Here is a 25,858-nt window from a genome sequence, read left to right on the forward strand (position 1 = left end):
GTGAATGTCAAGTAACTGTGGTCCACCTGTTAATGCTGCAGGAACGTTCGGTCGCAACGTTCCTCAAACGTTGCCCTGCCATATTGCTTGAAAAATGCTGAATGTCAAGTATAATGTTGGTCCACTTTTGATAATGTTGCAGGAACGTTGTGCATTGGACAACATTCGCAACGTTCCACCAATCTCGAGGCCACAATATGTGCAACTAGGGTCGGTGTCTCTGAAAATCCCTGAATTCTGAGATTCCTGCGAATGCAGGAAAACGTAATGGAAACGCGCCCTCGCCCTACTCCACAACGAAACCCAGCATTTCAAGACGTCTTTCACAGGATAAAGGAAACAACATTTCAGATGATATCCATATCCTAGCACTCGTCTGGACATCCTGCCGTCATATTGACGCGTATACAGGGTGTCCCGGCTAACTGCGAACATATTAAATAAAAAAAATTATATATATATATATATATATATATATATATCACTTTTTCCAAGATTAAATCAATTGCAGTATAAGATATGCTGCATGAAGGGCGCACTCCTTAGGAGGGCATTAGCAAAGTCATAAGGCAATGTCCTAATTAGCTATTAACTTTTTAATTATAAAAGCTACGAAGTTGCCCCAATGCGAACATCTGTTACTTTAGTTGATCTGATATCGTAGCTGTTTTCAGGACAAAAATTCATTCGGTAGATCGTCCGAAAAAAAATTCGTGAAGAAACGCCATTTTTCAATTTATTTTGTTCATTGCGCATCTTCGGAGACGCGTCTTTCCTTCTCCTCTAATGTGAGATGGTGAAGGGTGAAGGTGCCTCACGCGTCGAAGATGAATGAGCTTTAACTTGGGGAAACAAAATTAAAATATATGTATCGGGTTACGCTATCGGAGCTGCGCTTATCTTGTGTTGCAAGAGGCGACAGTGTGCCCTTTCATCCTCTCACATTGGAGGCAAAGGATAGACGGGTCTCCGAAGATGCGCAATGAACAAAATAAAGGAAAAAGAAAGGTGTTCCTTCACGAATTTTTTGCAGACGATCTACCGAACAGATTTTTGTTATGAAAATGGCTACGATATGCTACGACAGCCCTTATAGTTTTTAATGAAAAATCTGTATCGCCTAAAAGAAAAGACACCCTGTATATATTTTCAATGGGCATGTTCTTTTTGTAGAGAATATATATCCTGTTTTATACATCTCTGGTCGAACTGGGGTGCGCAAAGGGTGTTTCATGAAGCTGTATTCGATGTAAGTATATGCGCGTCAATATCTTTATGAACGTCTGCCGTGATAGCAGTGGCGTAGCCAGACCTCCAAGGTATATGGGCTCGATACGAAAACTCCCCCCCCCCCCCCCCCGCTGCACCTGTGTCGACCACACACATACTTGTGTACACTGCAAACTGAGGACTAAAAAAAGGAACGAAAATAGTTTATTTAGACGTTCACAGTACGATTACATGTGTAGGCTGTCATGACCAATGAGGTGGTACGAGATTGGAAGTATTTTGAAAAGCTCATACTTTGAAAACCATTGAAGAGTGCTTAGATAGACGCCATGAACTGCAAGAACTTTCGCGGTCGTCACACTGGTCCCCCCCCCCCCCCCCCCCCCCCACACACACATATATTATGTTCTCGGATTTGCACGATTTGTGTGGGTCGGTCCGTGGCAGGTAGGGAAGGGGGCTCGAGCCCCCCCAGCCCCCCCGTGGCTACGCCACTGCGTGATAGAGTGGTTTCTGAGGAAAATTCAACCTAATGGAGGTTTGGAAGGACAGCCGAATCAGCGCCGAATCAGGCAACACTGATCAGCGCAGATCTCGAGCGGCAGTTACCCACAATTATCAAACAGTTTTTGTGTACCACTAGATCCCGAAAGTCTGTGAACGTTCGTGATGTCGCACACAAACTGTTGTATCGTTAACTGTACAAACACATACAAGAACTGCCCGCCAGGTACGAGGTTTTTCAGTTTCTCGACGAGGACGTGTCTACAGCACCAGCGAGAACAGTGGATTCGCTGTGTACGTCGCGTGAAGTGAGTGTTGACACGTTTGTTACCCGCGGCGCGTACAATGTGAATGTAAATTGCCGGCTATCTTTTCTTTTAGTGCCCGTGGAACAGAATGGCAACCATCCAAATGGTCAAAGATATGCAGCTCCCACTTTGTTGGCGGTCAACCATCGACAGATCGTTCGTCACCGGCCTACATGCCGACCATCTTTCCGTCGTCGTACCGCAATGCCTCTACCACTACGATAGCTGAGGACAAAATGTCCCGCTATAAACGGTGGGTTTCATAGTTATTCTTCAGCAGTACTTCCTTGACTGAGAGTGTGTCGCTGCCTGTACAGATACTAAGAAAGAGCACTGAGGGCATTGTTTTGGTAGGCGTCACCATTCCGTAAGTTAGCTTCACCTCATTGGGAAGTCAAGGCCAGCTGCCAGAGCCGCACTAACCTAACCTGTCACTAAACTAACCTAAGACATCATACACTGACTAGTTTGGTATTAGGTTAGTGCGGCTGTGGCAGCTAGCCTCCCCCATCCCCACCCCGTTGATATGGATTTGGGTAGCCCAGCTGTCAGAGCCTCACTAACGTAACCTGTCACTAACCTAAAATATCACAAACTTGGTTAAGTTAGTTTAGTGCATCCTCGGCAGCTTGCCTTGCCTCGCCAGATTAGTTTCGGTAATTAGGTGAAGCTGACTTACGGAATGGTGACGCCTTTCAGAACAATGGTGCACTAAGTTCTAGGTGAAAACAAATGTATTTTGTGACCACGCGATTTTTTTTTCTACTCAGTTGGAGAAAAAGGGCGTACGGCGAAGGCCAAGTCGTGCGCTGTAGTGACGTACAAGCCAAAGCAGAAGACGTCGGAAAAGAAAAGAAGACAAAGTGTGGAATACAAGACAGAGAATGTGAAGCCTCAGAGTCACCACCTGAGCAAGGAGAACAACAAGTGGAGACGCCTATCGTTGGCCCTTTTCCCATCTGCTCTTACATAGAGGAGGATGTAAGGACGACGCAGGAGGTAAGGCAAAATGTGACTAGTCCGCGTTTGCTTGAACCGAAATCAGGACTGAAAGTTTTTATGTGCACCACCGCACGCTGCTGAGCTGGAAACCGAAGCTCGGTGGAAGGCTTCTGACCTTTGGGCACGTCTCCTTTCAGCCGTCTAGCTCGATGAGATAATCCTTGTATTCATAGGAGGAGAAGCCGCAGAAGCACCAGCAGTTGATCGATTCGCCACGTCATTGTTGCTGTGGTTCCCTTTCTGGCTGAATAGCCATTTTATGCTTGCTATTTATTCGATTTACGACACTTCCGGGTTCGGAACACAAAGCCGGCCTCAGCTGATCCAATGGAATTAGGCACAAAACTGCAGGCGGCGAAAAAAAAGTCCAGTTTGGGAAGTATTCAGCCAGTGTTTATGCGTTGGTGTGACATGGCACACCTGTTAAACATAATAACCATGAACATAAAACTAATATGCAAGCAAATAACAACTTGATAATGATGAATGGGGAGTTCAATTCTACGTTATGAATTTCCTTTCGTCCGCATTGGTTAATCTTCTCTTCTGCTTGGAACTCCTTCAGCTCTGGAAAGAAACAGATAAAAACTCAAATAGCAGGATCGTCATATTCGGTCCCAATGGTCTCTTCTCTGCTGCGTTGTTTTTACCCAACTGTCGAATGAATTTTGTATCAGACTTCGTATTTACTCCCACAGAGGCAGCAAAAAGATCTCTAATGTCTCTTTGCATTACACAGCACAAATCAAAGTTAGTGCAATGAGAAGACTGTGGCCTCAGAAGCAATCTGAGTACCTGAGGGTGGTGTACCTAGAAATAAAGTGATTGTAATCCCGGTTGCAAAATAGCCTACTGTAAATAAATGTTATATGACTATCAACTGCACAGTCTAGCTCAGGAAGCTGCCAAAAGCGAACCTGGACATAGAAACGCAAACACTACATTTTGGCTAATGCAGAGGCTCCGAAGTTATGGGGGTCGTGACATGTTCCGGGGGGGGGGCTCCCATAGTGTCATGCAGCCAGTACGGAAGGGGGTGGAGGTGGGACAGTGACCCCTCTATGATCAGCCATCCTGTCCGCGGTGCAGTAATATTTTGAGAGCTGACTGACCAGATTTCATTTTCTAGCCCTAAGTTGAACACGACTGTTCCGTCCTGTTCCTGCCCCGCCTGTTCGTCCGTCTTGTTCAGTCCAACATGATGTTTCGCCGTGCCCATCCCTGCTGATCCTAGCAGCTCCTAAAATGTGGCTTTCCTTTGCCAAAAAGACTTGGAGTGACATCGAAAGCCCACGAATTTGACTGGTTAAATAGCGATGTCGTGCTTTTAAACACAGCGGTCATCTTACGAAGCAATCGAGCATTCTCCTTCATTTTCCTTGTTTTGAGAACATGGTTCACGCTGGTCCTTGAAATTCTTGAATACCCTGGAATTGGAAAGTGATGTTTTGAAGGCATAGAAGACCATTGGATTATCCGCAGTACTCAGAAACCCTCGATTTTCTTTTGGAGCTGCTAGTACAGATTCTGCTTTTCCAGAGTCAGAACTATAGCTCTGTATGTCAGAACTATAGGTCAGAACCATGAAGAAGACCGAGAGACATGGACACAGAAGACGACACACGTAGGTGAACAGGTAGAACAGGTAGACGACACACCTATGTGTGTCGTCTTCTGTGTCTGTCTCTCTCGGTCTTCTTCATGGATCTCTACCAGCCAGCCTGCACCCTTTCCCTTGTTTCTATAGGTCAGAAGCCACAGTAGTACTTATTTTAATAGGAATGAGTCGGGGGAAGGAGAGGTATGATAAATGCAGGGTACATGGTGTTGTATTAGTCAACTTTTCTTTCTGTCCAACGATATTTAACATTCAGGAATCATGAATCTTGTTTGTGAATGGATCATTATTGTGCAGTCCCCCTTACATTCTCTCCTCGATACCAGTAGCTTATGAACGTTTTTCTGAAACTCTGACGTCCTGGTCACAAACTCTGTTCTACGTCCCAGTCATAATGACGACGGAGCCGTAAACGGTCCTTGAGAGACCCTTCAATTTTTGTTCCAAAATTCAGAGGGAACCCTGAAGTCATAAAGTTCATAGCGAGCCATGCGTGATAAGAGTATGGAATCGCTCTGGGACCAGAATGAGAGCCGCACTCATGCTAGTGTATGCCCTCCCTTACAAACAGATAAGGATTCTCTTACTGATCTGATATCGTGCAGTATTGAATTACTTCAGAGGCCACAGCTCGTGCGTTGCACATAAGTATGATTTGTGCTGTAAATTTGTACCCGCTATGTTAAAACTTTCATTGCTTGTGTCGTGTTCTGTGTTTTCCCCATGGGCATTCTTAGGATTTTTTCCAAGGGAGGCCAAAGTGCTTCCAGGAGGGGGGAAATGTGCAACCCCCTCCCCCACCACCTCTTTTTCTGGAGGCGGATGTTGCGGACTGCAGGCATTTAGAGGTCCCTATTATGACATCTGGGAACAACCATGATGACCTATATACTAAAGAACGCACTTTTTCACATGCGAGCTTGGAGCTACAGGGGGGCACGCCCCCCTTGTTGCCCCCTCTTGGTACGCCCATGGTTACCCCCAAGCTCGGGGATGTATTGCCTAATGTCAGTAATAACTACCCTATGTCTTTCATTTTTCAGATTGCAACGCAGACAGACAAAAGTGACTGTGGTGTACCTGCATCTGTTTTCCTCAGCTGCCTTCTGAATTCCATTGACTGTGAGGCCTCTGTGCAGTGTAGCCAAATTCTGGTATCCCCAAAAGAGACATGCGAGAAAGGCATTGGGACTGTAACTGACGACCAGTTGTATCATCGTAAAGGATTCCATGGCTACGAGACTATCTCTTCGCATAGTGACCACGTTGAAGTCCTCAAGGACCTGACTGGTGTGTCAACTGCCTGCTTTGCAGTTCTGTTAGGACTGTTGACACAGGTACTGTGACCTTTTTTGTGCTAATAGGGGACCCCCCCCCCCCCCCCCCCTAGTGTACCAATAGAGGCTGAAGCTTTGGGGAAACAGTTCTTTCAGAATTTGGTGGGTAAAAATTGGGGAAATAAATTCATGTTCGAACAACATGAAAATTTGGGTGGAAACCTTGACAGGCAGCTCGGGGAGAAATTGGCTTTCGTTGCTCAAAGCAGTAATATTCACAACCGGCATATTTTTATTCCAACATTTTTACTTAATGCCCTTGTTCACAAAAAGAAGGGATGGGCCAACTGAATCCTCGAATCATAGGCAAGGATTTGGGAATCTGAATTCTAGCGCTCAAAACGGTGAATCTAATCTTTCCAGTTCACCAATCACATTTGTTTGTTTCTTTTCAAAATTAGAGTCCGCCGAAAGCCTCTTTGGTCAGCTGGTGTTTTCTTCTACTTTTTTTTTGTCTACATTTTTGGTCTGAAAGAGTTCAGGCAGGACCTCTTACGTTATAAGTTTAAAAGTAACATGCTTTTGCCATTGATTGTTTCTTAGCTTTAATGAAAGAATTCAGACTTGAAGGTTGATGCATTTCCTGTAGTCGATGAACAACATGTCAAATAGATAACATCTAAGCAGTACATGGGCATGCTTTCTACTGAAAGTGAACTATTATTTATAGAGGCACTAAAATGCATAAACCAGTTTTTCTTCAAATTATGTTACATGCTATGTTAACTTCGTACTTGTTATCATAATTCAGAGCTTTGATTCCGTTTTGGGCCCTTTCTCCCCTCCGGGCTGTTGACCCACAACTCGCATGAACCTTTAACATGTCGTACCTAACCCTTTAAATACCATGGCAGTGATGAGGACAGTGTCCAGAAGAAGAACAGTCTCTGCTCGAAATGTCGGCGGCTCGATCGTTTTGAGGCAACTCACTATGTTACTTCCCTACCGGTTCGCTGTACGTACTTCTACCCGTGTACTTTCAGCAATGTATGCCTTTGTACAAAAAGAGGGGTTTGACCAAATGTTGCAGATTTTTTCGCATCTTAATGAACCAAGTATTGCACTCATAAATTTGTTAATTTGTCAGTATTCCCTGTCTGCGAAGTACTTACTGTTCTGTGGTGCACAGGGGCTGTGTTTACCCATGATTAGGGAGTGACTTTTTCGGGTTAAACCCGATTCCGCCTGGTTATTCCCCCCCGAGCTGGCCTCCAACCAATTCGGGTTAAACCCGATTTCTCCCCGAATTCCAGTCACTATTAAATCCTCAGGTGACGTTTCCACTGAAGACGAACAAAGGTCGCCACGTGTAACACATGCAAGAATGGGTCACTTACGTCCCCAGCAATAGACCCATGTGTGTCAACACTCTCTGTCTTCGGGGATTACCGCTGGAAGGTCACGATCCCGCAAAAAAAACAAAAAAGAGAGATTAGGGAAGGAATTAATAGAGAAGAGGAGAAACAAAAATACCCAATAACACCCGAAGGCACAATTATTGCCCGATTTCTCTCCGAATTACAGATTTAAAAATAGCGCCCGATTTTTACCCCCCGAATCTGAGAAAGGCATTGAACCCGAAAACGTCACTCCCTACCCATGATGCATCATTGGAAACAATTGACTGGATATGACAGCGTGTGGCCGCATGCTGCCGCCACATGGGCAGTGGCGGATGGGGGAGCTGCATGAGCACGCTACATGACAGTCTCTCAGTAAACTGAATCCCTGATAAATGGAACTGATTTCCCTTATCCCTTCAGGATCCGTTCAGTGAGAGTCTACTGTAACTGATTTTACTTGTTGTGCTACACCGATGTCTTCCGCTGTGTTTGGTTTGTGCTTTATTTTTGGAGAGGGATGTATCTTTTCCCAGAGGGCATTGTTCATAAAGTGTGAGAACTTGTAAGTCGAGGGTTGACTGTAGTACTCGAATGTACTCGAACTGTAGTACTTAAGGCCCCCGGTTCTCTGCTGCGGCAAATTCAAAATTCTGCGGCACCGACTTGTGAATTCCGTGATTTTCTGCGGCGAGCAGTCAACAGCTGCTTGAAATAGGAAACACCTTGTTTTCTTGGATAACGTGGGAACAAAATAATATTTTATAAAATTACAGATTCGAAGCACTGCTGTGACTCAGCATTGCATACATGATATCTTGTGTTCTGCCCTGACCAAGAAAGCCATATGTCGCCTGGAATCATTTTATACTTGCTGAAAGGTCTTTCGGCATCTACAGAGTTTACAGCAAGATTATAGGAAGGAGCCTACAATACATGCCCCGTGGAAGTCACATCTTTTGGGATGCCCTTTTTATTTCTGGGCTGCAGGCATCATTTAAGAGTCTTAAAAGGCAACCTCCCAAACTGCCACTGCTAAACTGCACACAGGAGAGACGCTGCCCCTTCCTCGGGTGGAGTATCCACAACAAACTTGGGCTAAAGTTATTATGCTGTGCTACAATCTGTCTGTGTAGGTCCTGCAGCATGGGCAATTTTGTAAAGTATGCTTCACCTCATGGCAGAATAAAAGCGCTAAAAAGACGAGGACAACGGACACACAGTTAGCGCACTAACAAGGATGTGTTGTGAAGCATAGGGATAGATTTGTTAACTGTGTTTCTCACGTTGTTTATGAAATTCCATTGTCATGTGGGTCCATGTATCTGGGCCAAACAGGAAGGTGTTTAAATGTTCGATTGAGAGAGCACAAGTATAATCTATCTGCACGTTCTGGTAATCTTTTTCTACATGTGAGGGATTGTGGGTGTCTACCTTTGTTTGGTGACACGCAGTTAAAGGGCAGGTTCTCTGATAGCAGGGAACGGGAAATCTGGGAAGCTTTTTTGATAGCAGAGGGGGGTGACAAGTGCGTCAGCAGCGCTTCCATTGGTTTGACAACGAAGGAAAGGGAATTCGTGAGCCCTTTTAAGGAACGGTGTTGTTGAAAAATAAATGTTGTTAGTGCGCTAACTGTGTGTCCGTTGTCCTCGTCTTTTTAGCGCTTTTATTCTGCCATGCCTTACCAACAGGCCCAGTCTGAAGTTTTAAGATCACCTCATGCATGAAAGCGTCAGGCAAAGCCCACCTTCGGGAGGTGTCGTTCATACTCTGCGAATAGTCAGATATTCGGAAATCCAAATATTGGGTATTCAATTTGTGAATGAAATACTTTGACTGATTGATATTTGATTCGAATTTGAGACCTCAAATATCTGTACACCCCTAACACTAAGGGATTCCATGAAATTCTGTGCCATGTGAAGGATTCCGCAAAGAATCGGCCATTTTCACGCGATCGCTGTGCGCATGCGCATCCCCCGTCGTCTGCTCTTCTGGTTGAAAACAATGGAACAATAGCTGAGACCATTGCTGAAAACAGCCGTACCCATTACTATACGTTAACGCTGCTATACACCATTTTCCCGTTCCTGGATTGCTTCCTTAAATGAGTGAGGCTATGCTTCTCGGCACCAGAAATGTATGAAAGGGCCCAGGAACGATAACGAATAGCTTTAGTGCTGGATGACTGCACTGCACTCAACAAGCGCAAGAATCTTCTTCTTCCTCATCTTCAAAACAGTTGTGCACAGCTTATTGGTCTGGCATGGAATGACATGGAGACACGGACACGGTTTGCTCCAGTGTCATGTTGCATACATCAAACGGACACTTACACTTTGTACAGGGAGAAGGGACAGGAATAGGCCTCGAAGCCTCAGATATGGATATTGAAAAAGTGAATGCATGAAGTATGCTGGAACGAAAGACACAGAAACCGCCACGCTCCTCACAGCACGCGTTCCTCACGTGCATTTGTTTTCAGCCATTAGCAGACGACATTCGAGAGGGCGCCACATCTCAGGAAAATGGTCTATTCCCGCGGAAAACCCTGGGCCTTAGTAGTACTGGACTGTAGTTGTGGAATAGAATTTCAATTAAGTTCAGTACAAGTCTGTGCATTCAAGCTGGACACCCTTCTTACGTGATGCAGGTCAAGACTCCGCGCTCAACTGACATCAGCCTGGAAAGCCGCCTCCTCCTGTTCCTGATCAAGATGAAGCATGCCCTGACATTCGCCACACTGGGTGCCCTCTTCGGCATACACCGCACAACCGCTTCCCGGGCGTTCTACGCCGTCCTCGAGACTGTGTTTGCCAAGACGCAGGAGCTGCTGGTTTGGTTCCCAAGACACGTAGTGCAGGAGGGCATGCCCTCTTCCTTTCTGGATAAGTATCCCACCTGCAGGGTGATCATAGACTGCGCGGAGGTGCCCATTCAGAAGCCACCCGAACTGAGCGAGCAGATTAGGTGCTGGAGCAGCCGCAGGAGTGACTTCACGCTCAAGTTCCTGGTTGCCGTGGCGCCCAGCGGCTTCGTGTCGTTTGTCTCGAGCGTCTTCGGCGGTCGGTGGAGCGACGGGTACGTCGCCGCAAACTCCGGCTTGCTGAACCTCCTCGAACCCGGAGACGTCGTGGTGGCGGACAGGGAGTTTCCCAACATCCGCCGCGACTTGGACGCGCGGCAGGTTGCGCTCGAAATCCCGCCTCTTGCTCCCATGAACGAGCGGTGCACGCCCGCGGAAGTGGCACGCACGTACAGGATTGCCTGTCACCGTATCCACGTGGAACGCTGCGTTAAGAGGATCAAAGCGTTCAACATATTGGGTGCAAAGCTACCGCAGGACCTCAAAGGGCATGTGAACAAAATTGTGACTGTGTGCTGCGTTCTTGTGAACATGCAAAAGCCCATGTTCAAACAGGTATGAAGGAAGAGATGTGAATGAAAGCTGAAGAAAGGGCAGGCATTTCTGTTTAGTGCAAAGGTGGCGCTCTGGAAAACATTGCATTCCAGTGCCTCGAATTAGGGACCTTGAGTGACATTTCAAGGGGTGGTGTGCTACATTCGTGATTCAATGTGCGGCGATATGTGTGAGCCATTGTACGCTAACCGTGAATTCACACGAGCGACACTCACCGCAAAAGAGGAAGACTAAAAAAATGCGCTCAACGTCCATTATTCATGTACATTGCTCATCGTAGGGAATATCCTTGCGACACTGACACAAAATATTCCATTGCACACGACAGGAAAGAAACTGACAGTGTCGTCTGCTAAGTGCCAAGTACGTCACTCCCCATATTCAGCACTGTGTGAATTCTCAGCATAACACGGGACGGAACTTCATCTCTGTGAGCAGTGTTTTCGCTTTCTCTTCCTCTAGAATCTTCCGCGAGGATGTCGCTCGTGTGAATACACAGAAAGACTACCAACAAACTAAACTCTTTACTGCACATTGAAGACGTGACACTGACTAGCACATGAAGTGGGAAAAGGTGTCTTGGAGCTAGTGTGGCACCGTGTCTTTCCGACATTTATGTCGGAAAGACAACGGAAGTGTTATCCGTTGTACAAGTAAAATCTGTGCAGTAGAGGACCTCGGGAAACCATCATACCACATCCAAAACTTGAAACATAACGACATCTATTCTACGATGTCACGGGTGTGGCCGTCTTCCAGGTTCTAGCTGTAGCCCCCCTTTTACAAACTGCAGGTAAAAGAAATGGACTGCTCACGACACCAGTAGGGACACACAGGGGCGGATCTAGGATTTTTTCGAGGGGGGGGGGGTCCGCTATGGACAAGTGCCAGGTGCATGCTGGGATTGGTCCATTGAACCCTATGTTCAAGTCTGGAATTGAGGGGGGGGGTCAGGACATCTGTACCCCCCCCCACACACACCTAAATCCGCCCCTGGGGACACATAATCTTCAATATGTACCACGTGGTGCCACCATTACACCTGCCTGCACTAACCCATCTGGACAGCAGCAAGGTCATCCTCGTAGCTTACCAGCAAAGCGACGTACCTGGATGACTGCGCTACCATACTGCACCTGTTGTTTTCTTGAAGTGGCTTTCATTTCGCTGCTACACATACAAGCTTGGCTATGAAATTGCTCTTTGTCGCAGAGACCATGTGCAAGTGCTGCGAGGACAGTATGATATGTGCAAATTTTGTGAGCTTTTGAGGTAGCAGAAAGCCTCTCTCGCCACAGCAAGCTGAATTCAGGACACAGGCATTGCTGGACAGTTGTTACCGCTATCGAGTTGAACGTCTTTTCATAAAGTGCATGCTTTTCAGCAAGCGTGTCTTTTCTATCCAGCTTCTTTTATCGAACATAAAGTGTCCATACTACTTTCCATGGTGTTGGGCTTTAGTTCACGTTCAACAGGGTTATAGTTGTGATATGTTGCATCAGCTGTTCAAGGCAACAGGAATTCTCCGTGAGTCCTAGCATGCTGTTCATGCTTACAACCTCTTCTGGCATGTATGACGAGCATATGATGAGAAGGAGGTGTTGGGAAAAAACGTTTTCTTGAATTGCACTCCTTTAAATGTTGCGCTTGTCTTAATTGTTTGCAGACTTTCTGCAATTTACGTTGTGTGCTCCATTAGCATTCAACTTCAACTGCTTGTTGCAGTCCGCCTTCACCTTGTCCGGCAGTGAAGCTTGCACCAGGGGCCCTATTCTCATTGAAGTAACCGACCCCTATTACTTTTCATCTTGCATCTCATTAGTCGTTACTTGAAGAAGGCGTGAAGAACGGAAATGAATGTCGTGGCCTTTGTGCAGTAGCAGATGCAGACAGTGGTTGACCTTCATTCACTAGAGAAAACTTGCGAGGGATAAATATCTCTATAGACAAGGACAGAGCCTATGGGTAGAGCGTGTTCTGGTAGCTCTGCCCAACAGTTTGTGACGTAAAGTCATCGAGGTTGATCACTTTTTGATGAGAATAGTGTTGAGGAACTCGTAGGCCCAGGAATTCGGAGCGGGAGGCAGACGTACTTGTCCAGACGCTTTATTCCAAAAGCCAGCTCGATACAGCAAGTAACACGTGCTACTATCGCGCGCTACATCGTCCTTGTAGCCAAAACCAAACCGAAACCAAAACCCAACCAACAGTACCGCATATTTCACAACATCCTCCCCCCCCCGCTTGTGAGCAGCAGCTCATTTATACAATCTCTAGTGGGCAAAGGAGTTGCACTGGTCGACGTAACAGTGCGCCGCTAGGCAGCCGAACGATGCACACCCGCACTCTCCGATCCGCTCCGGGTATAACAGAGTTCACGCGGCATACCTGCCACAAGTGTCGTGGCAAGCGCTCCTGCACAAGGAGGACAAGGTCCCCAGGCTTCAATGTCGCTCCGACTCCGCTTTTAACAACGTGATTGGACCGAAGTTGCAACAGGTGGTCTTTTCGCCATCTGTTCCAGAAGGAATTCAGCAGCTGCTCACGATATCGGTAACTCTTGATGAGGGTGTTGCTGTCCGACGTTGTGGGGGTAGCTGTGCCTGCTGGCAGCGCCGTCAGTCTCCGTCCAATGAGGAAGTGAGAGGGGGTAAGAACAGACAGATTTTCTTCTCCCCGTTGTAGACGTCCCGTTATGCGTAGAATTCCATCTTTGTCCAAGTAAGGATGCAAATCTCTTAGTTTCGATGTGACCTTTAGATGCCATGATGATTTGACAGCTTCAAGCTCCTCCGAAAACGATTCCGCTTGTACTTGTCTTATCCAGTAGTTTTCTGCGCGTCGGATCTCACATGTAGAAAGTGGACCTGTTGCGGGTTCATCTCGTCTTGAGTTGTGCAGGAATCGGTATATCCACGCCGTTGTTCTGACGACGTTGTCTAAAGAAGAGCAGTTGGTAAGTTGGAGGATCGGCTCCGTTGGCGGCGATGGTAGAAGCAAAACGTGCGTCGTTCTTACTTCTTCACTAATATCCTTCCCCACGCCTGTGGTTGCACTTGGCCACTGTTCCTGTGATTCCTTTAAGAGGGGATACCACCTCCGGCGGCCCCATGTATTTTCTATGGGACAAACTTTGCAGTCTCTTTCGGTAAATAATGAACCGATTTTCACGAGACTGGTCTTGTTGGATAGTATTCGGAAATGCGCTTTGTCGCTTCAGGAAAAAATATTGCTTTTCTCAAGACATTTTTCTAAACGTGTTATTGAAGTACAAAAAATTACCAAAATTGGATACTCAAGCTTTGACACGCTCTGATAAAAAAACTAAGAGACCTATGCGGAAATTTTCCTGGAGCGGCAAAGCAAAAATCTTTCTAGAGCATTTTAACGCGAGGATCATCCACATCCGATTATCTGTTCTCTCGATATATGATAAAATGTGAAGGTTGGTAACGCGCTGCATTTTGCGCCTTCCTGTGGCGCCATATCGCGGGCTAAAGGGGTACAAAGAATCCCTCCGCCACACAGCAGCGTAAATCCAACACCCTATCCTAGATTCCCTTTCCTGAAAGGTTCCATTCCCTCTGATGAAGTCTTTGAAACAGCTCTTTGTGTGAGATTAGGTAAGGGAATGACAAAAGCGTCTGCTGTTTGGGATTGTTGGAGATAGTATGTGTGTCGCAATCTCCCAGTCTGTTCCCTGCCTAGGGTTTTCCCGACCTGATCGGTATGGCAATGCAAGTTTTCCGGCAGGCAAGTCTGCAGCTATGTCGATCACCCTTGTTTGTGTTCTGTGCACAGTGGCCGCCAATTTTTCGGTGAAAGGACCATGTATCCTACTTTTATATGGTGCTGTCTTTGAAAGCATACAAGTTTTTAATTGCACTGAGTATGAAAATCGGCACTGCTTTTGTTATTAGTTGCTCCGATGCAGGGTTTTAGGAAAAAATGCCCCCACCCCCCAAATAATCAAAATGCCATTGAAAAAATTATCAGCTGGAAGAAATGTGCACACAAAAAATGTCCCCTGAGGGACATCCAATGTTGATGCGCGTGGGATAGTTCACTTTGGACGTCGGCTTTTTGCTACAGTGTGAATAAACACGGGGGGGGGGGGGGTGATATGAAGGTTAATTAAAGAAAAAGGGAAAAAAGGAAAGGTCAACCGAAGCGAGTAGTCGTATATTCTGTTTGAATTCCGAATCAAACATGCAATTCAACGTTCGAACTCCTAATCGCATCGATGTTTCCTCCAAACCGAACACATTTCAATAATTGATTGATTGATTATTTAAAAGAAAATCAGGGAGAAACATTTCAATAATGTCGAAGCTGCACACGTTAGACTAGAGGGCATAAAATAATGTGAGCGCTGCTCCAGCATGGAAAGCAAGGGAGGACACGAAACGTCTAGGTAAATTGTAGCAAGATAAGCTAAGTTGATAAGGAAATTTAAAGATTACGTCCGTTTCATGCTGAATAATGATTTCGCATGTGGTGGATACCATGCGTACGGGTGTAGAAAAAAATGGTCGACAAAAAATGGCCCCTCAAGCAGTCTTGTGCCCGTTACTCGACAAAAGTAATTGATTACCGTTACTTCTACGCAAAAGCTAATTGATTACCGTTACCAATTACTCGACTCCAAATGTGATTGAGTAACGAGTAGAAAAGTAACGCGTTACTCCGGTCGTTACTCTACATTCACGCAAATTATACCCGTCCTTGTGTGCCTCAAGAAAAAAAAAAAAGGAAAAGAAAGAAAGAAAAGGAAAAGAAAAAGCTGTTCAACAGCGGAACAGCTGAAGAACAGCAAAAAACGCAAACGCGTAGAAGAGGTAGATCTGTACGGCTACTGTATTTATGGCCCCGGAAGCCATTGACCCGATTGTGGGAGAACATTGCGTGGAACTTCCCCATGACTCACTAAACCCCAAAAGCTTCATGTACCACACCTCTGGTGTAGGAAGGGATTTGGGAGAGCGACCCTGAGATTCCAGACGTTATCACAATGACCTCCGCTTGCTATAGTAGAACTAGAGTTACTAAAAAAGAAGAACGGCCCAACTAAGGCTGAATGAACGTCGAATGAACGTTTCATCAAACGCAGATTCACCGAATCCGAAAATCGAAAAAGACTGCAGATGCATACAATAAACAACGTTGAACTAAGGTTTTATATGGCTGTTAATTCATTATTTTTCGTTGTACCATGGCGAAATTATCTTCGTAGCACCCGCAGATTTTGGGTAGCTTACGCGCACATATCGCTATCCCATTTCAGATCTTTCCCTACCAATGAAAAAGGTGCCCAGAAAATGTAGAGGTTGCTCCCAGCTTAGGGTCTTTTTTTTTTTTTTCAATATGTGTCCTACTGGTATGCGTGATTGTTCCGCACTGTTCTATTCCGCTGTGCTGTTCGTGAATGACAAAGATATGAAAATAACCAGTGGTCTCCCCTCTTCAGCTGAAAAACCAAACAAACAAAAAAAAGAAGAAAAATTTCGCATATTCGTTTCGAATACAGCTATTTACAATTCGTTTCGCATGTAGTGCCGCTGCGAATTAATTTCTATCGGGATGAAGTTCACCAGGGCGCCGACAATCGCTCATCGGACAAGAGCTCACCCAACGATATCGATCACATTTTTACTGACTGCGACTCTTTTACTGCCATGGCCTTTTCTTTTTCTTCTGTGGGTTCAAATGTCCCCGGACGAAATGTCCCCCCGAAAAGGCCTCGGACAAAATGTCCCCAGCTGCCGTCACTCAGCCGTCTGCCAGTCCTCAACTGCGTTCTTGTTCGGCGGATTAAAAAATCAAATTATTCAGATTTTTTTTCATTTAAATATGATGAGTATTGATTAAATCACTGAGTTGATTTTTGTCTTCTAAGACAGATCTTCACCCCATGGCTTCCGTGTGCCACCTCGTAGTAGCGAAATCACTTTTTGAGCACATACAAAGAAGGGCGTCTAGACTTCTAACAGTGCGGCTAACAGTTACTAGCTAATGCAAATGGAGATCTATTTGAAAACTATATACAGTCAAACCTCGCTTTACGAACACCCTTCGTTTCTCAGAAAATCGTTCGTAAATCGAGGTATTCGTAAATCGAGGTCTGAGGTGTGCAGTGCACAAATACCTCACAAAACCACGGGAAATTGATTTGAGTAAGTTTTATTTTTGAAAATATTAATTATAATTTAATAGCGTGATTGTGCTTTGCACCATAGTTTCTGCAGGGTCTATCCTGTTTAGAAGAGATGAAGAAGTCTGACACTTGACTCATCCACCCGGTCCTCAGAGTACCGTATCGCGCGCGGATGAGACTGTTTCCAACGGCAAATATCACGCTTGTCACCGGCTGTCAGGACTGAACGCCTTCTCTTTGAACGGCAAGATGTTTCCATCTCGGAGACCTGGTCCAAACTGACAACCGTTCGGCTGTAACCGCCCGAATTATTCTTACAGGAAATGGTGAATCATGTTTGTGGAACGTGGTGACGTTGGGACATTGTATGTTTGACTTTGGCAGCATGTACTGAGGAACTTCCATTATCCTCCGGTCCACTGGCCTGTCCTCTGTACGTTCATAACGCGCGTTCGTATATCGAGGTCAGAATGGCTTGGCTACTTTGGGTCCGTTCCCTAATAATCCGTTCATAGTTCGGATATCGAGGGTTCATAAAACGAGGTTCGACTGTATTATGAATTACACCGAATAGTAATAGGAAAAAGAAATAACTGGAAAAGTTCTACGCTCGTGGAATGACCACCCGCCATGTGTAACCAAATTGTTTGCCAGTGTGCCGGAGAGCCACTGAAGGGGTCACGTGACGCTGTTTGTGCTAAAGGTCACTGAAGTATAATATATTTCAGGCTGTGGTTCATTCCCAGGCTCAGTCTCATCTTCCCAGCGTCTCCAGTTTTATGTTACTATTCGAATTCAAACATAACATAAGGGAGGTGATTTAAATCTTGATTAATATTCATGACTTAAATCGCGATTAAAATCGGTGATTTCAATCTGGCTGATTTAAATCAATCAACCCTGCACATGATAGCATGAAAAACATTTGTCACAAAAACATTTGTCACATTTGAGGTACCAACGGCTGTGCAACCGGACGGCATCTGGGGACACTTTGTCCGGGGACATTTTCGGGGACGTTTTGTCCGGGGACCATTTGTCCGGGGACATTTTGTCCGGATCCCGAGACCCGTAAACATCAAGCATAGACATGAAAGAACTAAGATGTGGGTTCGAGTCCTACAGCTGGCTAACCTTTTCAGTGACTTTCTCCTTTCATCGTTAATCAAGCATAGGTTCGCTTGCGTGTGTGTTTTGCAGATTGGAGAAATTCTATATGGTAATGTAATCAATCAATCAATCAATCAATGCACCACATTTTTTTTGTGAATACACAGCACTTGGCTTTACGAAAGCCTAGCTTCTATCTGCGAAATGTTTTGCAACTCCCAGCCAAAGAAACATCAGCAGGTCAATATAATTTTAAAGAAATAAGCGGGGGGGGGGGGAAACGTAACGTAACACTTCGACTTTGCGTGCTGGTGTCGAAGAACTCAGACATGGAAAGCCTTAGGAAAGCTAAGATAATATCAACCCCAGAAGTCAGGAGATGCTGTCCACAAAGGGACAATGAAGAAGAATTCGCCTTGGTCGGACCTGTCTTTTTGACCTTGGCAACCCACACAAGACGGGAGATCCCTGCACCTCAATAGTCAAGGAGGTCACACGTGTTTATGGAACTACACAATCCCGCGGAGGAGAAACTCGTAACAGGGGTATTCATTAGAGCTTTCACCTTGATGAGACCCGGATGTTTGTGTGGCGCCATCTACATGCGACAAAGTCGTGAATCGGAGATGGCTCCTCGGTGATATCCCCTCTTAACCATTGTGGTCCTTCCCACCAGTGAGTGCGCGAGTGTAACGAGTGAATCGAACTGCCGCGGGTCAGGAGGTCTGCTGGGTTCTGTTCCCCTGGACAGTGTCGCCAGCCAGATATGCTTCTTGAACTCTGTATCTCGGATATCCTATTAGCCACAAAGGGTTTGTAACGCTGAGCGTCACCACGTATCCAGCTGAGGGCGATCATCGAATCCGACCATAGTATGGCTCCATGTCTGTCGGGAAAACACGCCGCTACGTAGTCGCAGAGTCGAGCTCCTAGTAAGGTTCCAAGTAGCTCTAGGCGGGGAAGCGAGATGCGCTTCAAAGGAGCTACCCGAGCCTTAGCTAGGATGAGGTAAACCGTACATGCGCCGTTTTTGTATTCTGTCCTGAGGTATACGACGGCACCGTATGCTAGCAAGCTAGCGTCGCAGAACACGTGGAGTGTTTGGTGGTGAATTTCTTCTGTTCCTTTCAAGGCTCTCGGAATGGCAATTTCTTTGGCCTGGTGGAGTTCTTTTCGCCACCTCTGCCAGTCCTCAAGTACGTCAGTCGGGAGGCCATCGTCCCAGTTCAGTTCTCTCTGCCAAACACGTTGGAACATTATCTTTGCTCGGATAACGAAGGGCGCAAGAAATCCGAGAGGATCGAACACCCTTGCAGTCGCTTGGAGTAAGCTGCGCTTTGTGTCATCAGCCGTGATTAAGAAGTCCATGACGGAACGTAACGCGACACGTAGGTGGTCTGTCCTGGTGTCCCAGATGACGCCTAAAACTTTGCTCTCGAGCTGCTGTGATAGACAGTCGTCGCCCTGTTGTCGAAGTGCCTCCCTCAATTGATGGTCATTGGTTGCCCACTTTCGAAGTTTCATGCCACAGTGTTCAACGATCGCCACGGATTCCTCGCAAAGCTGTCTCGCCTCTTGAAGTGTGTTTACGCTGGTCACCAAGTCATCGACGTAGAAACTTTCACCAAGAATTTTGCACGTGGATGGGAAGATGTCGGACATCTCACGAAAGTGGTGTCGCAAAGTCGCTGCTAGAAGGAACGGGCTAGAAGTAGCTCCGAACGGTACCCGTGTCATCCTTAGGGCCTCAATTTCTGGCAATGGTTGGCCCATCTTTGGTGTTGTAGCATACCAGAGATACCTTAGCGCATCTCGGTCGCTCTCGGCTAGTGCAATCTGCAAAAACGCCTTCTCAACGTCGGCAGTTAAAGCAATTGTGTTGGCGCGGAACTTAATCATCACGTGAAGCATGTCAGGGTTGAGGTTCGGACCAGCGTGAAGGACGTCGTTCAGTGATGGGTCGTTTGAAGAGCTGGACGAGGCGTCGAACACAATTCTTATTTTGGTGGTTTCTCTTTCTCTTTTGATGATCGCTCTATGTGGCATATAGTAGATTACGTTATCCGACTCCCCAGTCGGCACCTTTTCGGCATGACCGTTTTGTTCATAGAGACGAATGGCTGCATCGTACTCTTCCATGAGTACACGATCCTTCATGAGACGTCTCGTTAATGATTGCAGCCTTGTTCGTGCTGCTTGAAGATTTGGAAGAAGTTCCTCTTTTTTGTCCGTCCACGGCAGTGACACTTCGTACCTCCTGTCTTTCTTCTCAATACTGCTACGAAACTGGGCCAGTACTTCGTTCTTCCAAAGGCTATCGTGTTCGACCTCGTTTGGCTTGATTCCAATGTGTTCAAGATCCCAAAATCGCTGAAGTTCTACAGATGTTTCGTTTTCGGTGCTTTCCACCGTAACCCGTAACACCCCTACACCGGTGTTGAAGCAGGAAGACGATGACGTATTAGGCCCTTGAACTGTCCAACCGAATATAGTGTTGACGGCAAAGAGCTTCTCCGAAATACGTTGGGATTCGCCCGTCACGACCGCCCAGTAATAGTCCGAACCAATCAGTATCTGGACTTCGGGTTTACAGGTTGTGCCAAGTACCGCGGCGTCGGCTACTTCCATACCTTTCTCGTTCAGTACCCTCGTGACGTTGGCGTCAGGAGAAGGCATAAGGTTCGCGGAGATCTCGGGCGTTTCCAACGCTTCGACGCATGTGTCCTGGCGCCTGTACTGGCTGCGAAGCCAGACCTTCACACGACGACACGTCTTTTTGAGCGGAGTACAACCGAAAGAGAATATGGACAGAGCTTCTTCCCCGACGGGTTCGCATTGAAGTTCGTGAGACAGTGATTCCTTTATGAACGTCCGTTGACTGCCTCCATCCAGCATGGCTCGTACAAATTGTCTCTTCCTATCTGTTTCCGCCCAAATGCGAGCAGTTTGGAGAAGAACAGGTCCAGTGGCCGCAGCTGCGTCGGATGTCGACAGCGCAGACGAAGCCATGACCCCGAGGCGTGCAGGGTTGGGGTCTTCCGCTGCTCTATAATTTCCTGGACGATCACACAGTATCGTGAAATGATGTCCGCCACAGGTTGCGCATCTTAAGTGTGGAGCAGTTCGACAATCACGTGACCTGTGATATTTTTTGCCGCATTTGAAGCAACGGCCCTCCCGACTAAGTAGGGCTTTCTTGTCACCCACCGAAAGATTGCTGCGGCAGTTTTCTATGCCGTGGTCTGCAGCCTTGCACAGCAGACATTCTAGCTGCTGTGGCGTCACTCCTGTGGTGAGTGCACCTGTCGTTTGTCGTTCGAACAGCCGCCTACCATCTCTTGGTGCAGTTCTGGAGTGCGGTTCGTCAAGATTCATAGCGCGATTCCTCTGCATGTCTGGGAGCAACGTGTCCTTCTCTCTGCTTTCCACTTCGACTTTCAGGAAGTCCATAAAGTCCTCTACTTCGGTCCTACCTTCGCTAGGAGCTCCTTTGTGCTTGCGATTGTACTCCAGGGTGACCTCTCTTGGCACAGCCTTGCGTAAGACGCTCATCAGCATGATCCCATACTCTTTTGTGCCGACATCCAGAGCTTGTAGACTTCGTACCCTCACTTGGACCTCGTCGTATAGCTCACGTAGCCGTACGAACTTCCCTGCGTCAACCACAGGTGGAAGATGCAGTAAGCGGTTTAGATGCTCCTCGACGATCAGGTGTCGTTGATTGAAGCGTTGCTTCAAGAGATCTATTGCAGTGTCGTAGTTTTCATTCGTAAGTGAGAGTCCACTGATAGCTGCTGCAGCCTTGCCCGTAAGATAGCTCTGCAGGTACCTGAATTTGTCGACTTTGTGCAGAGATTCGTTTGTGTGGATGCTGGACTGAAACTGGTCCCAGAACGTCGTCCACTCGGCTAAGTCTCCGCTGAACTTCGAAATTTCGATCTTCGGCAGTCTCACCCTACAGGCGGCAGCGTTCTGCATCGGCTGTACGTGTGGAACTCTGGAGGGAGACGAGTCTGTCCGCGGTAGCTGTCTGTTGTACGTTCTCAGTTTCTGAGTGATCTGGGACTTCGCAGTGCATATCTTCTCCTCATAAGAGAGAACGCCTTGGACTTCCTGTTCGAAGGCCTCCTCCGGCACGGACTCCTCTATGTTCTGGTCTAGAGTCTGCAACATTTCTTCCTTGGACTTCAAGATGTCCAGCTTTGTGGACAGCACGTCGGCGGCTGGGGCCGTTGTCTGCAGCAGTAGGTCAATTTCGTTGATGAGCTTCGTGATCGCCGCGCGTAGAACACCGCGTTTCTGCTTCACACGGTCCATCCCAGCTGCTGTCTATTCCACCTCCGTCGTTGTAAGTTCCCGGGTTCCGGCACCAAGATTTGTGTTGAGGAACTCGTAGGCCCAGGAATTCGGAGCGGGAGGCAGACGTACTTGTCCAGACGCTTTATTCCAAAAGCCAGCTCGATACAGCAAGTAACACGCGCTACTATCGCGCGCTACATCGTCCTTGTAGCCAAAACCAAACCGAAACCAAAACCCAACCAACAGTACCGCATATTTCACAACAAATAGAGACCCACGTTTGCACTGCAGAGCTTACACTATTCGTGTACAATTGCTGCCATGCACACACCTTCTGTTCAACCTCCCCAGTTGCAATGTGCTTGTCGAATGGACCTTTTCCACATTCGCGTTGTGTCCAAACAGCTCTCCAGCCAATGATGGAAAGTACTTTAACGGGGTTAAGAAGCCAAATACAACCCACTAAATGTATGGCATCATTTCATAAGTAGAGCCTGAAGTTTTAGGGTTTTACCCGATTCTTCCCCGAATTTGCACCTAGAATTGAAGGTTGCCTCTTTAGGGTGAAACCCGATTTTTACCTGGCAAATTGCCTTCACCGGGATATGTAGGAATGCACTAATTTACTTGTTTGGCAGAAAAATTCAGTTACATCACCGTTTGTACCATACCAGTACAGTTAGCTTGAGTAACTGAGCACAATTTCTCCCGGAATTTAGCATGCTGGAAGTTTTTTCACCCGAATTCGCATGAATTTAGAGACCGTGTTTATTTACCCGATTTTTACCCCCTGAATTTAGAAAAAAATATTTCCCGAAAACTTGAGGCTCTATTCATCAGTTGTAGTCCATGCAGCTGACACGCAAAGTCCCACATTCATCACTTGAACAGTTTGTTTTTACTATTGGATTTTTAAAACTGCATTTTTGTCAAGTCACCGTCGACGGTGGCGCCGAACCATGCTGGAGACATTGACAGACGAACAGGGAGTGATGCTTTAGGTGTGCACGCTTGCTCAGAGTTCCGAGTATCACTGTGTCGAAACCGGTCCGGGGTCCGTCCTTACAACAGTTTACGTCATCATGGAAACAAAAAAGAATGCGCTTCCTTTCTCGAACATGAGAAGTCATTCCAATGACGGTTGAGGAGGTTAAGAGTAGAGAGCGACGGAGGAGTTTGCTTGGCGCGCTACCTTTGGATTGCAATAGCTTCGTAACGCGGGATCGCAGAGCCATAGTGTTTCGATGGGCATGTTCGGTACACATACAACAACAACAACAACTTTATTGCGAGATGGTGAATGGGGAGTTTCATCACCAGGGGCGATACTCTACCCCATTGCTGGTGGTGACGCGGGGACTTCTTCAAAAGATTGGAAATGGTTTCAGAAACCCTTTAAGTACCGAGTACTCGAGTAGTACTTCAAGCACATTTCTGAGCACTTGTACTTGTGTGCGTTCTACGGTACTTAAAAGTACCTTTTGTGGCGGCCCGTGTGTGATGACGAAGACGTGCCTCTGCTGCCACGCGCTACGGCTCTGGCACGGCAGTTCTACCGGCACCGTCCTAGTGTGAGGCCACGTCCATCTGCCCGCTGGGACATTCCATCATCGCCGGTCAGGACTCATGTAGAGGAACTCCACCGTCCTCTACATTTGGTGACCCGAACAACGAACACCATGTTCGGCATAATTCGGCCAAGCACCATCCCAAATTACTGCAAGCCCACCTCCGAAGGTACGGTGCAACGTTCTACCGAGGAACCGCTAGGCGACGACGTCAATTCACCGCGGCTCCACTCATCGCAACGCCCGACCGCGCCACACCATGGTCCTACCCACCTTACCCATCTACCCAGATCACGTCGCCATGGTCTCGCACTCTGCGTCACGTCGCCACACGCTTCACGATGGCACTCCTCGGGCTACCACCAGCGGCACCTTCACGAGCATCACGCTCCCATACCGGTCGCGGTACGCCGCTGTCGACCGCCCCACACGCATCTGCTACGCTTGCGGTCCAAGAACCCTGCCCGCCTCGCCTTCCCACCAGGCTTCCATACAAGACACTGGCAGCTCGTCCAGATGCGGTCAAGAGGCTCCGGGACCAACGTTCCACCGGGGACACGCACGGAGGCCACAGTGAGTTTTACTCCCGGTCTCCCCGTGCTTCACGATGGTCCTCCCCGCGGTCTCCTTGGCGACAACACTTCGAGCCCAGCGCTCACGAACCGGTCGCGGTTCTGTCGCTCCATCCTGCATTACGTTCTGCCTACCTGCCTACTCTGCTCTCCACTTCGGCCCGCCCCTGGAACCCTCCCGGCCAGCTCTTGTCCGCACCGTTCATCCCGCCACTTCTGCCCACTCAGCACAACATGCAAGACCAGCCGTCCCTGTTCCACCTGTCGCCCGTCTTCCTCCTCTTCATGTATCGACGCGGACCCCAACCGCTAGCTCTACACCGCTCCGCGTCTGAGGGGGGGAGTGATGTGGCGGCCCGTGTGTGATGACGAAGACGTGCCTCTGCTGCCACGCGCTACGGCTCTGGCACGGCAGTTCTACCGGCACCGTCCTAGTGTGAGGCCACGTCCATCTGCCCGCTGGGACATTCCATCATTGCCGGTCAGGACTCATGTAGAGGAACTCCACCGTCCTCTACACTTTCTTTCTAGAACTTTCCCACGAAGTACTCAAGTACCCAAACTTCAACTCTGGACAAAAATCACCAAAGTACCAAAAATGATTTGTGCTTTTAAATAGCATCTCTGAAGAAGAAAATTTATTGTTGAGAGGCTTGAAATGTTGGCAGAGAACTAGTGCTTTTATGTTGATGTGAAAGGAACAGAATGCTGTTACCAGTGGTGTGAGGATACACAAACTAGTCTTTTGTTTTGGAATTAAGTAAGTCAAATTAAGAGTCCGTTTTTTTAATTATAACGATTAGAGCCAAAGAAAGTTGTAGAGCCAAAGACAGACTTTCGGGATAAAAAAAAGCAAAAAACGCGAAGAACAGCGGATCACAGCACTCTCAAGCAGCCACAGCGCGAAGTCACAATTCTCATTGACATTTTGGCTTGACATTGTCTCCTCCGCAACAGGTCTCGCATCAGTTTTATGCAAGCTCGAAAGTTTGTGTTGGGAGGTAGGCAAAAAAAGTATCAGTTAGAGGTACTGGAGGTACTAAGTTGCAGTCATCATGCAGTTTTCATGTTGTTGTATAGCCCGCTACGACTCCCTCTTTCACATTTTGGCTCTAATCCTTATAATTGAAAAAGCTGGCTACTTTTATTTACTTAAGTAATTACAAACAAAAATACTAGTTTGAGTATCTTTACACCACTGGTAACAGTATCTTTTTGGTATGTTTTTTTTTAGAACTTTGGCTCATTTTTTGTAGAACACCTGTATTTCACTATGTGCCATTGGACAACATGATCAAGTAAAGTAACTTTCTGAGAGAAAAACAAGCTTTCATTTTTAATTGGCCACATGGATTTCATTGCTGCAGATAGTCATACAAAAAATGAAGACGAAAA

At 47.0% G+C, this 25,858-nt stretch overlaps 2 protein-coding genes across 2 annotated transcripts; one reads left to right on the forward strand and one right to left on the reverse strand.

The window, feature by feature from the left end:
* The first annotated feature begins 1,788 nt into the window (after window positions 1-1,788).
* On the forward strand, window positions 1,789-11,435 carry LOC135375932 (uncharacterized). Its single transcript, XM_064608553.1, has 5 exons — window positions 1,789-2,042; window positions 2,116-2,295; window positions 2,813-3,041; window positions 5,706-5,999; window positions 9,993-11,435. The coding sequence occupies exons 1-5, from the start codon at window positions 1,900-1,902 to the stop codon at window positions 10,764-10,766; spliced, it is 1,620 nt and encodes a 539-aa protein (XP_064464623.1). The 5' UTR covers window positions 1,789-1,899; the 3' UTR covers window positions 10,767-11,435.
* A 5,573-nt stretch (window positions 11,436-17,008) lies between these two features.
* Window positions 17,009-22,341, reverse strand: LOC135375936 (uncharacterized). The gene is made up of 2 exons (XM_064608556.1): window positions 18,732-22,341; window positions 17,009-17,013 (listed from the first exon to the last, which is right to left on the reverse strand). Exons 1-2 carry the CDS (start codon window positions 22,339-22,341, stop codon window positions 17,009-17,011), a joined length of 3,615 nt encoding a protein of 1,204 aa, XP_064464626.1.
* Between the last annotated feature and the right edge of the window lie 3,517 nt (window positions 22,342-25,858).

The sequence above is a fragment of the Ornithodoros turicata genome, unplaced genomic scaffold, assembly GCF_037126465.1.
Source record: "Ornithodoros turicata isolate Travis unplaced genomic scaffold, ASM3712646v1 ctg00000958.1, whole genome shotgun sequence".
Lineage (NCBI taxonomy): Eukaryota > Metazoa > Arthropoda > Arachnida > Ixodida > Argasidae > Ornithodoros > Ornithodoros turicata.

Excerpts from the sequence above, each read along its gene's own strand:
- LOC135375932 (XM_064608553.1), top strand. The coding sequence starts at position 1,900 with ATGTCGCACACAAACTGTTGTATCGTTAACTGTACAAACACATACAAG. Across the intron at positions 2,296-2,812 it reads AAAATGTCCCGCTATAAACG|TTGGAGAAAAAGGGCGTACG; the intron begins GTGGGTTTCATA and ends TTTTCTACTCAG. Across the intron at positions 6,000-9,992 it reads TGTTAGGACTGTTGACACAG|GTCAAGACTCCGCGCTCAAC; the intron begins GTACTGTGACCT and ends TACGTGATGCAG.
- LOC135375936 (XM_064608556.1), bottom strand. The coding sequence starts at position 22,341 with ATGGACCGTGTGAAGCAGAAACGCGGTGTTCTACGCGCGGCGATCACG.